Here is a 15,994-nt window from a genome sequence, read left to right as displayed (position 1 = left end):
CTTCCTTCCTTCCTTCCTTCCTTCCTTCCTTTCTCTCTCACTCTCTCTGTCTCCATCCATCCATCCATCCATCCATCCATCCATCCATCCACTCACTTTTAGTCTTGTTAGAGCTTTAATGCTCTTTTTCTATATTTTTTCTTATTTGTAGACTCTCTGAACATCTCTCCCTCATGTGATATTCTTATGTTTTCTCTTGGTGTGAAAGTGAATCCTAGATCTCTAAAGAATTTTTTCCACTGGTGTGCTTGGTCTAGTGTAGGTCCCATGAGGCTGGAATAGTTTAAAGTATATGCATGCAAAATGACTGCCATGGGCCTCAGTTTCTTAATCTATAAAAGAAGGGATTGAACTAATTGAAATTCTAAGGTTCTTCTAGATCCTATGAACCAAGCAAACGACTGGTTAAGATTGAAAAGTTTGTGTAGCTTTTTCAATCCCAACAACTCGTGAAATCCATCCATCAAGGTATAACAAGGTTGTTATTTGGATTGATGAGATAGTATCTATCTTGGCTAAATTATTGGTCTTTGAAATATTGAAGAGGTTAAATATGACAATACTTTAAGTATCTCAGATTTAATCAGTGAAGGACACAAGTAGATTATAGCATGACTATCACTTGATGCCTTATAGAGATGCTTGAGGCTCATAAGCTAAGTGATTTTTCCAATTTCAGAGAGCTGGTGAATTTCAGAAATATAATTTAAATGTTTTCCTAGCTCCAAGACTAACACTTGAAGTTTATACTTAAAATTTATTGAAAAGAGTTTCACTAATTAAATTATTTTACTTTTGGTGGATAGATCTCTTGGGTAGCACATATTGTCTGAGAGTTGGAGCCCTAGGTTTGATGTCTACTCAATCATATTTTCTCGAGGCAAGTTTCTTCTTGTCATGTTAGGGAGGCCTTTGAAAATCTTAGTTAAAAATGGCAACATTAGGGAGTGTAATGGAAAGTTCCAGCATTTCTTTTTTTAAAAAACAATTATATATATATATGTATATATATACACACATATGTATGTATGTATGTATGTATGTATGTATGTATTCTGGGATGAATGGCATTGGTATATGTGTAGGTAGACACACATACAATGTATATGTACACATGCACATAAATGCTTACATAATTGATGCCCATACATATGTTCACCTTAGTTGGTTTTGTATTGATTTCCTTAATTGTGGTCCTTGGAGAAAGGATTGTTCTAATCTCAGTACAAAAGTCACTTTAGGAAAATGGATAAACCCCTTTAGATCAGTCCCCTTTGAGAAAGCCTTTGAATCCAATAAATAATTAATTTAAAGCAAAAATGAGTTGAGGTGGATACCCTATTATTGAAATATTAACCTCTCTCCATTCATTGCCAAGGTAATTTTATGTGGATATTTAATTGAGAGCCCCAGATTTGGGGTTATAAGGACCCGAGTTTAAATGCTAACTCTGAGCCTGAATGACTCTGTGAGCTTTGGCAAGTTGTTTAAACTTATGAGAGGATTAGTTTCCTTGTTTGTAAAAATAGCATATTACTTCTTGAAATACATGGAATTGTTGTGAGAAAAAAACATTTTTCAAACTTTAAAGCAATGCTCAAATGTTAGTTATTATGAAAATGATGATATATGAATGTATTAATGAAATTTTGTCTTAATCAGGTTTCTTATAGGAAGGATGCAGAGGATAATCATAAATACAATGCGGGGATTGACAGATCAGACATCAAGATGGCAACCCAAGTCTCCAAGATCATTAGCAATGTAATTCACCTTTTGTCATTCTAAAGCAGAAATAATTTTCCCTCTATATCTTAGAAAATCTGTGCCTGGTTTAGTAATATTATAAGTGAATGATCATTTGGACATTAGCCAGTTAATTTGTTCTTTGTTGATGACTTACCTGGATTATTCAGGTTCCAGACTGCATTTTGTGGCCATAATTAGCCATCTGGTCATGTATATTAATCCAATTTTAATGCAGAAATTTCCAAGACTCCATTTTAGCTTGTGCATCAGAAAAAGAGTGTAGAGTTGGTAGAGATCACTCTATCCACACTCATTTTCTTGATGTTCTAGTCCAGTGATGGGCAAACTTTTTAAAGAGGAGGCCAAAGGAAAGGAAATGCTCATCTGTCAGTCTGTTTCTAAGGCAACTCTTTCTAAGTTTCATTGTATTGTATCCTACTCAGTGTATTCATCAGATTAGGAATAATGTTGCTAGTTGGGATAAAACATTTCAGGAAGCATCTGGCCCATTGGCCGTAGTTTGCCCATCACTGTTCTAGTCAAATGTACAGTATTGACTCAACTAATTCTTCCCTGAAATAGATTCTGAACCCCTAATTGCATTGATACTACCATATTCTCCTACATTTCTCAGAACACTTGCATTTTTCCTTCAATTCTTTGGTAAAATTCTCCCATTTTAAGGTTTTCTTTGCCAAATTACTTTGACCTCTTCTTAAAAACTGATTAAATGGTGAAAAAAATAATTTGCTGCTATAGAGATCAAACTCTCCTCCAAATATCTTCTCCTTCCCATCCTGTGAGAATAATGATCATTTAACTGAATTCATCCATTTAACTTTCTATGAATGGACATAGATATAGCCGGATAGGTTTCCTGCCAACACAAAGGTTATTTATCATGATAATTACCATAATTTTCCACCTTTTATAAACACTGCCATCAGATGCATAATATGTATTACCAAACTTGGTGATTTAAAAATAGTCTTTATTTTAATAGCCATTATGATTTATTTTTTTTCTGTTTTTAAAGAAAAATAAATTACTATTTTAATAGTTATCATTTTAGGGTCAATTTTAACTTTTCCCTTTGGGTAAAAATTGTTAGCAGTAACACAATTTTTCATCAGTAAGTAGAAATGATCTAATTCTTTTGTTCATTCATTTTAGGCTGAATACAAGAAAGGAAAAGGAGAAATGAATAAAGAACCAGCTGTGATTGGAAGGCCAGATTTTGAGCATGCTATGGAAGCTTCTAAACTTTCTAGTCAAGTAAGATGGCGATGAGTATCTTACAATGACTTTATTCAAAGATCTTATTTCTTGTAATACTGTAAAATATTCCATTTTTGATGTTATCTTTAATTGCATGAAAATACAGAGATAAAATTTCTGAAAGTAGTTTATCAGCTAGGATTGAAATAATTGGTAAAGTTTGAGTGTTACAAACTGACAAAAAGGTCCAGTCTAAGGCAGAAAATGAAGTCTTTTTTCATTCCTAGTCTCAAATCCTGTTATTGCTCTGTCAGTTAGTCACTTTAGTATGCTCTCTGGGATTTCTAGAATTATAATTAGCTAAATGTGGAGTTTGCTGCTCAAAATAACCCCAATATTTTTAGTAATTAAATGATTTCAATACATTTAATATTAACATTTTGTTAATAATGTGTTAACATTTTAAAATAAAACATCTATTTTCCCTACCACATTTTAAGACCATTAGTTTTCGTTTCCATCCTTTGAATATGGGAGGCAGCCTAGTATGATGAACAGAGGGTTAGCTTATTTGTTGGAATAACCCAAGTTTAAGTTTCCCCTCAAAAATCCTAGCTGTGTTACTCTGAGCAAGTCCCTTAGCTTAACAGTGTCTATAGGCCACTTCTTAACATGTAAAGAGCAGCATAGCTGCTACTGTTCTGTCTGTCTTGGTAGAGGGGATTTCCTCACTAGAATCTCCTAGTACCTATTAAATAAATCATAGGACCAGGCAAAGAACCTTCATATATTCAAAAGCCAGATGATCTTAGAATTCTTGCTTTCCAATTAAATATCATCCTACTTTCAAGTCTCTCTTTACACTGTAGCATATTTGTGTGACCTCTTATTGAGAGCTTGTGTGAGACAATGGAAAGAGCTTTGAAGTCAAAGTATTTTGATTCAAAGCCCTTCTCCATCACTTGCTATCTGTATGATCTTATAACAAGGCATTTCAGCTCCCTAGGCCTCAGTTTCCTCATTTGTAAAATGAGAACACACAGAAGAAAGTGCTGAAATGGCTCAGTCCTAAGCAGAATTCTTTTCTATCCTAAATGTTTTGCTCTGAGTATGCAGTTGCTTAGAGGTGGAGTTAAGGGACTGGTAGAGAGTAACAAGGAAAATGTGACTTGAAAATTTATCTGATATGTCCTAAAACTTTGCTTCCTTTCTGCCATGATACGCACTCACTCTCTGTCTTTATCTCTTTGTATTTCTCTCTCCTTCCTTCTTTTCTCCTTCCCTCCTCCCTCTCATTCTTTCCACCTCTGTCCTTCTCTTCCTTCTTTCCTCCCTGTCTCCTTATTTCTATTTCCTTCATCAAAAGATCTAATAGTTACTCATCTCCCTTTTCATGAACACTCAAATAGAATGTAAACATCTTAAGAGTAGGCATTATTTATCACTTTTGTCTTTGTAGGATCAGTACTCAGCACAGTTCCTTGCACATAGTAGTCACTTTACAATTCTTGCTGAATTGAGCTGAATTGCTAGGAAGCCTTGATAGCTTGATATTCTAGGGATCATAAGAAAAGTAACAATTGGACTACAACTTGGGAGGATCTGATGATCCTTAGATGAAGAGTTATTGACTAGCACAAAGGGTAGATGATGTGATCTCCATGATCTCTTCATGGAGAGCAAACTGTGATTTTCTTACCCAAGGGGAAAGGCTCAAAATGTAAGCTTAATTATAAACCATGTTGTCCAAATCCCTTTTTACCTAAATTCTTGGAGGTAAATTATCATAAAGTTAAGCACAAGGGGATTAATTTCTTTGAGTGTAACAACTCAGGAAGACAGTATTCTAAGGTACCTTTGGTTATGCCACCTCTTTTGATAAAGTGAGCTTGAGTGCCCACCATGATAACATCACATTGATCTAGAATCACAGAATTGCAGTCAGGGTTGGAAGGGACTTAATAAACCATCCATTGGAATTCTTATCTAAATAAGAATCCCCTCTGCCAGGTATCTCCCTAAGGCAATCACCAAGCCATTGTTTGGAGACCTCTAGTAAGAAAAGATCCAATACCTCCTAACAGAGCCTGACTCACTTTTGGATAGTTCTAATTCCTAGGAAGTTTCTCCTTGATCTCTACCCTAAATTTGTCTCAACTTCCACCAATTATTTTTACTTCTGCCCTTTGGAGTCAGATGGAATGAGTCTAGTCTCTCTTCTACATGATAGTTAAAGTTTTCTAAGACAGTTATGAGATGCCTCTTATATTGTCTTTTCAATTGTCTAAACTTCCCCAGAGCCTTCAAATGATCTTCATTTCGTCATCCTGGATGCCTTCCTTTAGACATTCTTCAACTTATAAATGTGCTTCGTAACATTCTCTACTCAGAACTGTCATTCTCCAGATGTGTTCCAACAAGTTTTGGAATACCTCCTTGGATATTATGGTTCTCTTAAAATGGCTAAAGATCACATTGGCTTTACTGGCCTCTTTACCAAACATAGCTTGGAGTCAATTAACCCTCCCATATCTTTTTGCAATTACTTGCTGTCTACTTCTACATCCCTGCTACTTGGGAAGTCAATTTTTAAAAAACTTGTACATATGAGATTACATTTAGCAATGTTAACATTTTTTTAATCCCAACTTTCTCACCTACAGCCGTTATCTTCCAGAGCTTCATGTGATCTGTAACTTTAATCTTTAATATTTATTATTTTAATATTTAATATTAGTATATAATTTAATATTTAATAAGTGATGTCTTTGTGTCATTAACAAAAATATTAAATAGCACAAGCACAGATTCTAGAGCTCGCCTTTCAAGGTATAATAAAAATGATTGAATATTCTGGATATGAACATTCCACTAGTTCTGAATCTATTTGTAGTGTTGCATCTCTTCATCTTTTCTCCAACAAAAAGAAAAAAAAGATGGCTTTTTTCTCCCTTTCTTTATGGTATAGAGATATATACACTAAAAAGAGAACAAGCTAATGAGGAGAATTACATTCCTAGTGATAGACTATATGGGGGCAGTGATAGAAACTGTCTTATAGTGAAAACACTGAGGAAGATTGGAGAGAGCAATAAAAATAAAATAAAAGGAGCATTCTTTTAAAGTAAGACAGAACAAAAACTCTTTTTATTCTTCAGTATCAAATACTTTATTATTGACATAAGCAATAGTACCTTAGAATACTGTCTTTGTGAGTTGTTTTCTTCATGAGAAATGTATCTCAAATTGCAGAATGCATGGATAGCATTGATATTTTCCATTTCTCCACAGAAGCACACCCGTTTTCATTTTAGTCTGGCCTTGCAAATGTTTGTTCCTGTTTTACACAGAACAAGTTGGCTGGTAAAATGAAAATATCATCATAGAGCACTTAGGTATCTTCTTCAATGACAAGCTTAATATTCTGTACAAGAAAGAATCTGTGAGAACCTGCTTTCAATTGTGTTCTGTCAGGTTTGGGTCTAGGCGTTACAAACTGGCCTTTCATTGCTTTGCATTTTCTGATTTATTTTAATTCCAACCAAAGTAAGACTTTCGAATGATAAGTTCTTGTAATATACTATGTAAATGCTATAACATTCAGATCTATAGGTAACCAAGCGAGGGCTTTCCTTTTCTGTTTCAAAGGGGTAAGACAAAGGGAAATGATTGGGTTTTCAGAAGAATCCATCATCCCTTGAGGTCACTTGTTTAATTCTTTCTCCTGCTCCTTATGAGACTAATTTGATCTTTATATATACCACAAAGAAATGTTATTATCCTGTTAATGTCTTTCATGGACCCTCTAATAAATATATTGCTCGTCACCAGGAGGTTGGCCATGAGGAGTTGAATTCTTCGGTCATCACAATCTATGAAATAAAGAAAAAAGAAGCCTATCCCTTGGTCCTGTGTAGCACACAGAAATTGCAGAAAAAAAGAGAGACTTTTTTATTTTTATTTTTTTATTTTTTTGATTTGTCATCTATCTGCCTTAAATATAATGTAATTTCTCCAAATGTATCTTTTGTCTATATTTATTGTAGCTTTATCTGAAATTATGAGTGATATGCCAAGGAGGTTATTTTAAAAAATGAATAACTCCTAAAACCAAAATAAAAAGAGACATGATTTTTAGATTGACTAACATTAAACTAAATTTTTGATCCTTGTCCACCAACCACTGAGTTGTGGCACTCCTGGAGGTACATAGTGTTGAATCTAGAGGAAGTCCCCTAGCATGCCAGGTGGATTGTCTTTGGTGGAGTTATTAGGAAGTCATGGATGAAAGTTGCATAGGATTGGAAAACAATGTTCAGTGATAATCTGCACAGCTGGAAGTAGGGCTCACACTGTGAAGTCACAGGTTCTCATTTTTTAAAAGTAATCTCATTCATTTCTCATTCATGATACCACGTAAGGCTTATAATAAATTTTTTCCTATAAAAACTACTTGTTTAAAATTCACTACCAAAACTCAATATTAAATGCAGCTTATTAATTATAAGAGATAATAATCAGTCCGATTATAAATTGTGTTATTAATTTATACTTGGCACAAAATCTCTATGCTGTTAATTATTTTTATAGAAATGACTGCAGAACTACTATTTTGTTTAGAATTAATATTTCTGTTTTAATCGTGGGTTCACAGAATGCCCTGAATCATGATTATTCTCTTTTGATTACATTCTTCAAAAATCTTTTAACTCCATTCCAAATTTCTGGGAAACTGATGGCTAGTAGACAAGTTTTGTGTTTCATTTTGTTATTTGTTTACCCTACATTTCATTGACAATCAAGTTACAGTTACAGATTTTCCATTTAGATGCTGACATGTATTTGTATGAGCATGATAAATGCTCTAAGTGCACTGGCTGGCTTCTGGGCTGCCCTCCTTGCTGAAGGATTGTGCCTTTCTGAAGTCCTTTGTACATCTGAACAGTGGGTGATGTCATCCCTTTGTGAAACTCAACACTCTCAGTAATGAAGGCTTTGAACCATTTGATTTAGAAACAGTGCCTCAGACCTTTAAATTAAGACACTAGTCTATCTAGAAGCCTGACAACATTCCTCCAGTAAGTGGGAAGCTGGTGGAAGTTGTTTGTGTAAGCTTAGTTCATCCATGCGGCTTCTTCGAGCATTTATTTGTACAGAAAACCTACTTGTATTGGGCAAAGTATTTTCTAGTAAACTTTTAGGGTGTGGATTCCATGAGCCTTTTGTTTTTTTTTAACATTGAATGTGTTCTATTTGCTAATAGAACTATGACTAAATCAGATAAGGACCTTTATGCATGCTATTTATAGTTTGATTAAAGAGCAATTATAGTTTGTACCTTTCTACTTAAAAGTTAAGGTTAGATGTAGTCTTTATATAAGTTATTTATAATTTAGTTAAAGAGACAGTCATGTAACTTAAGTTACTTTGCACATCCATTTTCAGAATAATTACGTTAGGTTTAGAGGCATTACAGAGCACCATCTTTCCTTCTCTCTTGGTACCTTGTGTCTCACACTTACAGGTCATTTTATAATAAATATGGGGTGTAACTAAGTGAGGGCCACTGTCCTAATATATCAACAAGAATTCTCTGACACACTTGACCAGTTCTGGGGGGGACTGATGTCCTAAGTAGTGCCATGGAAAAGGGAGTAGGACTAATGGGTGTCTACTGTATGTTTTAGGAAAATAACCCCATGTACAGAAACCATTTGTTTACTCACAATGTAGTATGGGATGAAACAAATTTTGGACCAAATATTGAGTTTACAGTTATATAAAAATCAATAAACATTTATTAAACATCTACTATGTGCCTAACTCTGTGCCATGCATTGAGAGTTACAGAGGCAAAAATGAAAAAAAAGAATCCTTGCCCTTTCCATTCTAATGGGGGAGACAACACAAGCAGTACTGTAATAATGAAAACATCACTGGCTTTGTTGTCAGAGATTCTGGCTTCAAATTCCATCTCAGTTACATACTGTCTGTGTACTCTTGGGCAGGTCATTGAAACTTTGTTGACTATTTTCCTCAATCGTATTAGAAAGGCACTGGACTAAATAGTGTTTTTATATTGTATTAATTTTTTGCTTTAATTATTTGAGTTTTATCTTTTGAATTATATGTAGAAACAATTTTTTTGGCAATTGTTTTCTGACATTTTGCAATTCAGATTCTACTTCATTCCCTCCCTCCATCTCTGAGGTGGTAAATTGGACTAAAAGGTCTTGAATGTTTTTTTTTTTCACTTCTAAGTCTATAATTCTTTGTATATAAATGGGTTACATTAAAAATTAATATAAAATAACTTGTTTTTATGTGGGGGGTATTCTAGTGTTCCACTGGATCTTTGGACTCTTTGGAATCTTTAATGACTCTAATCACGTTGCGTTTATTTGCTACCTGTCTTGTGTAACGCTTGTTGTTTTCTGATTAGTTCACTATGTTATGTAGGAGCTTTCCTAATAGCCTCTCAGCATCATGAGGATGCCAGTGTAGTACATGGACTTTCCTTTGCTCTTGCCCAAGGCCCAGCACATTTTTTTCAGTCATTCATTTCTTTGCTATCCTTTTTGCTGCTTGTCTTGAGGAACTCCTTGTTTGTAATATATTGCTTTCTACTTCTGTCCATCATGATAAGCCTCTCTATTGCCTTTTGGCATCAGCCAGAATTTCACCTTTTTGGAAACTGGAGTGTTCTGTGACTCACATCCATGTGTTCTAGGAAGAATGGACTTGGGGTTTCATTGGCTGAGAGAACCCCCTTTACTAATGAAGACTAGAATATAGTCTTCAACTTCTCATCTTAGAGTCCTTCCCAGGGCACGAAGAGTAAGCGACTTGCTTAGGGTTCCATAACCAACATGTGTGAGAGAGACAACTCCTCAAACTCAGGTCTTCCTGCTTCTGAGGCCATCTATCTAATCCCTACACCATCCTGCCTCTCCAAATAGAATAGAAGACAGAAACTATAGAGCAGATCTGAAATTTCATTGCTAGGGAACTCCCAGATGAAAGAACTCTCTCTACAAATGCACGTCAATATTTTCTTTGCAATTTATCATCTTGGTTGCCTTTAGCTCCGAGGTTGAGTCAATTGCCTAGATTCACAGAACCAGAATGCCAAGAAATAGAATTTGAACCCAGATCTTCTTTACTTCTAAGAGAGCTCTCTACCACACCATTGCCTCTCTCTAGGAAGAATATGGTAGTAAAAACATGAGCCTTTGCTTCACAGAGATTCTCGGAGTCTAAATTTCATGACTTCTTAAAAGACAGCTTCTTTTCAGCTTCTTTCTTCCTCTTGACCACTTCAGGAATCAGTTTATTGTCCATTTGTAATGTCTATCCACAGTTGGTAATAGGGGAAATCCATCTACAATCTGGCTACATATTAGAATTCTATTTTATATAATTCATTATTCCAATGAGAAGAATTAGATGGAACCAATTTGAATGAGTCTAGATATCATTGAGGATCTTGGTTACATGCTCAACAATAATCTCAAAATCAGGAAGAGAAATGATGTGGCATATTAGATTAAAAATGATGTCCTATTCTTTTCCTTTCTTTTTTTGAACCCTTACCTTCCATTTTAGAATCAATATTGTGTATTGGTTCCAAGGCAGAAGAGTGATAAAGGGCTAGGCAATGGGGGTTAAGTAAATTTGTGCAGTGTCACATAGCTAGGAAGTGTTGGAAGCCATATTTGAACCGAGGACCTCCCATCTCTGGGCCTACCTTTCTATCCACTGAACCATCTAACTGCCCTCATCCTATTCTTTTAAAAGATTAAAAGTTTTAATTTTATGGTCACATATATAATTTTTCTGGATCAGATGTTTGAAAACCTTTAAAAAGACCAGTTGATTTCTTAGTATCTCTTGGACTTCACTTCCTTTTTGATAAATGTTAAATGAAAATCAAATGGTTGCTTTTCCCAAAGGTTTTTGGCACTTTGATGCCATCAACTCATTCTTTTTTGTTGGGGATAAGAATGAAATCCAAAATAGCAATTTTTATTGCTTCTATTATTGCCTAAACAAAATTACTGGAAAGGAAAATTAAAAATTCATCTGATAATTATCTTTAATCTTTAATAAATGTTGAGATGGTTTGGTTGAAATACTATTTCATGGTTGGATTTGGCCTTTGAGCTAGTTTTTTCATTTTTATTAACATATATCAGATTTGATAACCTATATCTGGGTGGTTGCTATTTCTTTATAAGATCTTAAAAGATCTGTCTTTTTATGAGTCCTAAAAAAGATAACTTTGCTTTTCCTCTTGAAATATTTGAAATTCACATAGGGATATATTTTCTTAATACCCAGCACTTCATCTTATCGTATCATAAGACAATTTAAAAATATAATTTAATTTTTCTTGCTTAACAAAAATGTTTTTTTCTTCCTACTACTACTCAGTTGCTCAGTAAAAAATAGAATGACCAATAGTCAGATTTTTGCTTTAGAAACTTCAATTTGGTAAGTCTATGGAGGGAAGATTGCAAAAAGACTTGAGGCAGATACCAATCAGACAAATACTGAAATAATTAAGGAGAGAGATGATTAGATAATGGATGAGGGTGGTTGTAGTGTGAATAGAGAGAAAGGATTGGATACAAGAGATAATGTGAAAAGAGAAATATGATGAATTGACATTGATAAGAGTAGAAAAAACCAAGGATAACTCCTAATGTAGAATGATAACTTCTCTGTACACAGTGTTTACAGAGGTCTGGGCACACCGAGAGTGAGAGAGGTCAAAAAGCTTGTATTTGCTCAAAAAGCTAGTCTTATATGTGTCTTATGGGATAACTCATAGTAGAAGAGAAGCTGGAGCTTCCATTAGGGATTTTAGAAGCAACTGTTTATTTCCAGTGGTAACATTGGCTGTTCTTGTCCGTGACTTTTCATAAATCTTCCTTAGAGACCCTCCTCTTACTCTTTCATTATCTTGGGGGTTTCCCAAGTGCCACTGGAGCCATCCATCTATCTCGATTAATTTCTGCTACATGAGCATCCCATCTCTAACTGTGTACGTCCTCTGTAATGTCTTTCATGTTACTTCTTGTTTCCAAGTCATCCTGGTAATATGTTACAATCCACTGAAGTCTTTCCATTGTCCTTTGGGCTATTTGTAATTCCACTTAGTAACTCCAAAATAAATAACATGGGTTAAATAGTAGAAATCTCAGCATTATATGTACAGCTGCAACAATAAATGTCCAAAGCGATAAGTAAACACTTTGTTGAGGATTTGAATTTAGAATTATTAACTGCAGCTAATTTATTTAGTTCCACAATTGATGGCAAAACATATATATCAAGGTGTTAAGGGATGATAGAAAGAGTAGATGACCACCTTTTAAAACCATCATGCCTTTCACTGTTTTTATTTGAATTAAGTCACACAGGGATATCTTCATTGACCTGTGTATATCTGGTGGCATCTAGGGGCTTAAAGAAATGCGTACTGTATACATGTCATTATAGCATATTGGTAATGCAGAAAGGCAAACATTCCCTGTAAAATGTCAGCCTGGTTATGCACATAGCCTTTGCAACTGACTATTGGCTAGGATGCAAGCTATTGTACATCTTAAATGTTAAAGGTGACATTTAATGCGTTGCATTCGATACAGCTTTATATGAGGAAGTGTTAGAGGCTTAGATTTTTAAGCCTTATCAATTCATTAGTAGTTATTTTAATTGATCCAGATGTATCACTACATATTCTTTGCCAACCTGCCATATTTTTAAATGATGAAGGTAAATGCTTTATTTTTTTTTCCTAATCACAGGTTAAATACAGAGAAAAATTTGAAAATGAAATGAAGGATAAGAAACACCAGTATAATCCCCTGGAAAGTGCTTCTTTTAGGCAAAGTCAGTTTGCAGCTACCCTTGCAAGTGATGTAAGTTAATTTGTTTATTTTTATTATCCTGAAATCTCTAGAGTTTAACCTATGGTTTAACCAAAAATATTTATGGTAACAATAAAAATAAAGAAAACATAAAACGAGAATACTTTTGCTAGTGTTGCTAGTATGTTGCATATGCATTAGGAATCAATTAACATTTTGTTGAAAATGAATGTGTGTAGTAATGTTTTAATACTATTTTAAGGGAAAAAAGAACAAACAAGTATGATTTGGTTCTTCATTTACTTATGTGTGTAGAGAAACACACACATATTCTATCTATGTATCTATGTATCTATTATCTATCTAAAAGATTAATTTCCATTGGCTTTTTCTCTTTGAAGTAAGTTGCTTACTTTTCAAATCAAGGCTAAAGAATAAAGAACCAAAACCAAAATATGGCAATTCTCTTGTAGATTAAGACAAGTTATAAAAATCCTAGATAAACTTTGGGAGATGAACTGCACCATATGATAATCTGATTTTTTAAAGGGACAGATCATGGACCTAGATTCATCATCTTTTCTCCTTCCTTTTCCCACTTTGCTTCCTTTTTTTCTTTTCTTTTACTTGTGTCATTTATTTTTCACTCTTCCCCACTCACTCCCTTTCTCTTTCTTTTAAAAAAACATTTAAATTTATTAACTTATTTGTTCATTACATTAAAATTCCCAGACATCTCCCTCCCTCCATCCTTTCCTTCCCCACACATTTGATAAAAAGATAGGAGTATATATAAGACTATGTCTCCCTTGTTTCTATTAATCAGTTCTTTCTCTGGAGATGGACAACATATGTCAATCTTCAAACATTATTTCTATTATGCCAATGATTTCACCTAAGCAGAGAAATCTCAGTGTGGAAATTCCATCTACTGATGCAGATCAGTAACTGGTTTGTAACTTTTACACTTAAATAATTGTTTGGGAACATGGAGGGGTTAAATGGCTCACAAATTATGAGATAGCTAGACGGGATTAGAGGCAGGTCTAGACCAGGTCTCTCTGACTGAGGCTAATCCCCTCTATTCACCAAACATCTTTATTGTAGGGGAAATAAAAAGGATCATGCATTCTACAATTAAAATTATTCACTTTTATAAGCAAAAAAATGCCAGATGACCAGTATGGATAGGCTCTTTATGTTCCTTCAAAATAATAATGTAAGTCAAGTGAAAATGGAATAATTAAAACAATTACATTTAGATGCAACTGTTTAGGGATGCAACCAAAATCTTGTAAAAGCCTGGAGCACAGTACAGAATTTCAATGCAATTGACAATTCTTTAGCCTGCTTCATAGTATACAAGCTGAGTCCTCAATAGATTTCAAATGTTCGTGTGATTTATTGGAAAACATTTGCCTCTAAAATACATATATTTGTATGCTTCCCTTTGCTTTATATTCATAACTATGCCCTATTAGTAGAAAAAAAAACCCATACACTTTGCTGTAGTTCAGCATAAATGTTCTGTTGAAAAAAATCTTAAAATTTTTGAATGTTTTGTTGAATCATTTAAATATTGAACTCAAACCGTTGGGGAATTAGTGGCTCTTGATTTCATGGATAATTGCATATGAAGGACATGTTCATAGCCAAAAGTTGATATTTTTGTTTTCCATAGCCATCAAGAACCTTGGGTTTTCTTTTTTTTTCTTTTCTCTTTTTTTGGTTCTTATTTCATCATATATATTTTTAGCTCTAATTAAATAATGTAACGAAAATAAAGATGAGATCCATTGAAGGCAGTTTACAGAGGACTTCTTTGAATATATTACATTCATTCTATCTAAAGCAATCAATGTTAAAAATCTTAAAAAGGGAAAAATCATAGAGAATACTGATTCTTAAAAAAATTAACATTTTTACAAATTTTCACATGATCTCAACGTCAGCAGAATATTAAATAATTTTCTCATACATCGTGCCAAACACTATAGGATTGGTCTGGAGAAATAAAGTTACACATTTCATTCTTTTTGGCGTCTGAAAAACAATGATTTCTTGAAAAAAAAAGTGACTCAATTACCCTCGCTGCCTTGTTTTTATGAACAATTGGAGTGCCTATCAAAACATTTTTCAGCAGCTGAAAATGGAAATGATTGGATAATTGATTTTTTTCTTGTTCAGAAGTGAATGAGCACCATCTAGTGGCGATTTGGAATTAATCAGGCCATTTGCTAATAGCATAATCTTCATGTTTTATTTTAAAAATAGTACTATGTCTTTTGTTGAATTACATTTTTATTCTACATTATATTATAGGTGCAGTACAAGAAAGATGCTCAGATGATGCATGATCCAGTTTCATATCTCCCAAGCCTATTTTTAGACCATGCTTTGAAAACCAGCAAAATGCTCAGTGATGTAAGTTGGGTTTTATTACACAAAAGATTGACTGGCTGTTTGTAATACAGATATTACTCTATTCTCCCTGCACTTTCCCCCAAGTGTGTTTACTTCTTTCTTGCCAACTAATTTGATTCAAAATATTGATCTCTTTGCATAAATCGTCCCAAACTATTACTTTCAAATAATTTCCATTAGACCTTTAGTGTCTACTGATCTTTCTCTTTAAAGCACCAAGTCCCAGTTATTCAGAGAGATAATTCCCATTTTGTTTCTCTTCTTTCTTCTTTCTTCTGTCTTCTGATCTTTTAAAAAACTGTCTCATTTACTCTTATGTAAATGAATCATCAGTTCTAATCTATGTGGAAATTCATTTTACTCCCTTCCCCATGTTACAACTTGTTTCTGAATCCATGATGATGAATTTGTGAAAGAATAAACCAGTATAGTTAGAGGTATGCAGTGGATGGTTTTTTAAATGAACTTCTTATCTAAGCTATTTCTTACATATAACAGTCTGGACTCACTGTGTTTGCCTCTCGTTTTAATCATCTAGAACATTTAAATTCTTTAAAAAGAAAAAAGGATTTCTGTTTTTCATTATGGCTACCAGTGATTTTGCTTTGGGGTTCTAGGAATTCTTTTTCTCAGAGATAACACTAGAGCAGCCTTCTAGGGGAAAATGCAGTTGAGATACTTTACTTCAAACATACATATAGGTAATTTTGTCATGAAATCTATTTTTA

The 15,994-nt window shown here is 33.9% G+C and overlaps 1 protein-coding gene across 3 annotated transcripts in view; it reads left to right on the top strand.

Annotated features, from left to right (window-relative positions):
- NEBL (nebulette) overlaps nt 1–15,994 on the top strand; it is a 463,434-nt gene that overhangs the window by 364,679 nt on the left and 82,761 nt on the right. The window contains exons 6-9 of one of the 3 annotated variants that reach the window (XM_044679717.1): nt 1,663–1,764; nt 2,923–3,024; nt 12,780–12,893; nt 15,165–15,266. The exons of the other annotated variants lie outside the window; for them this stretch is intronic. Of the exons in view, the coding sequence (XP_044535652.1) occupies nt 1,663–1,764; nt 2,923–3,024; nt 12,780–12,893; nt 15,165–15,266 (420 nt within the window). The remainder of the gene's footprint in view (nt 1–1,662; nt 1,765–2,922; nt 3,025–12,779; nt 12,894–15,164; nt 15,267–15,994) is intronic. 3 annotated transcript variants of the gene reach the window in all.

The sequence above is a fragment of the Gracilinanus agilis genome, chromosome 5 (assembly GCF_016433145.1).
Source record: "Gracilinanus agilis isolate LMUSP501 chromosome 5, AgileGrace, whole genome shotgun sequence".
NCBI classification, from domain to species: Eukaryota; Metazoa; Chordata; class Mammalia; order Didelphimorphia; family Didelphidae; genus Gracilinanus; species Gracilinanus agilis.
This window is presented reverse-complemented; position numbering and strand designations above follow the sequence as displayed.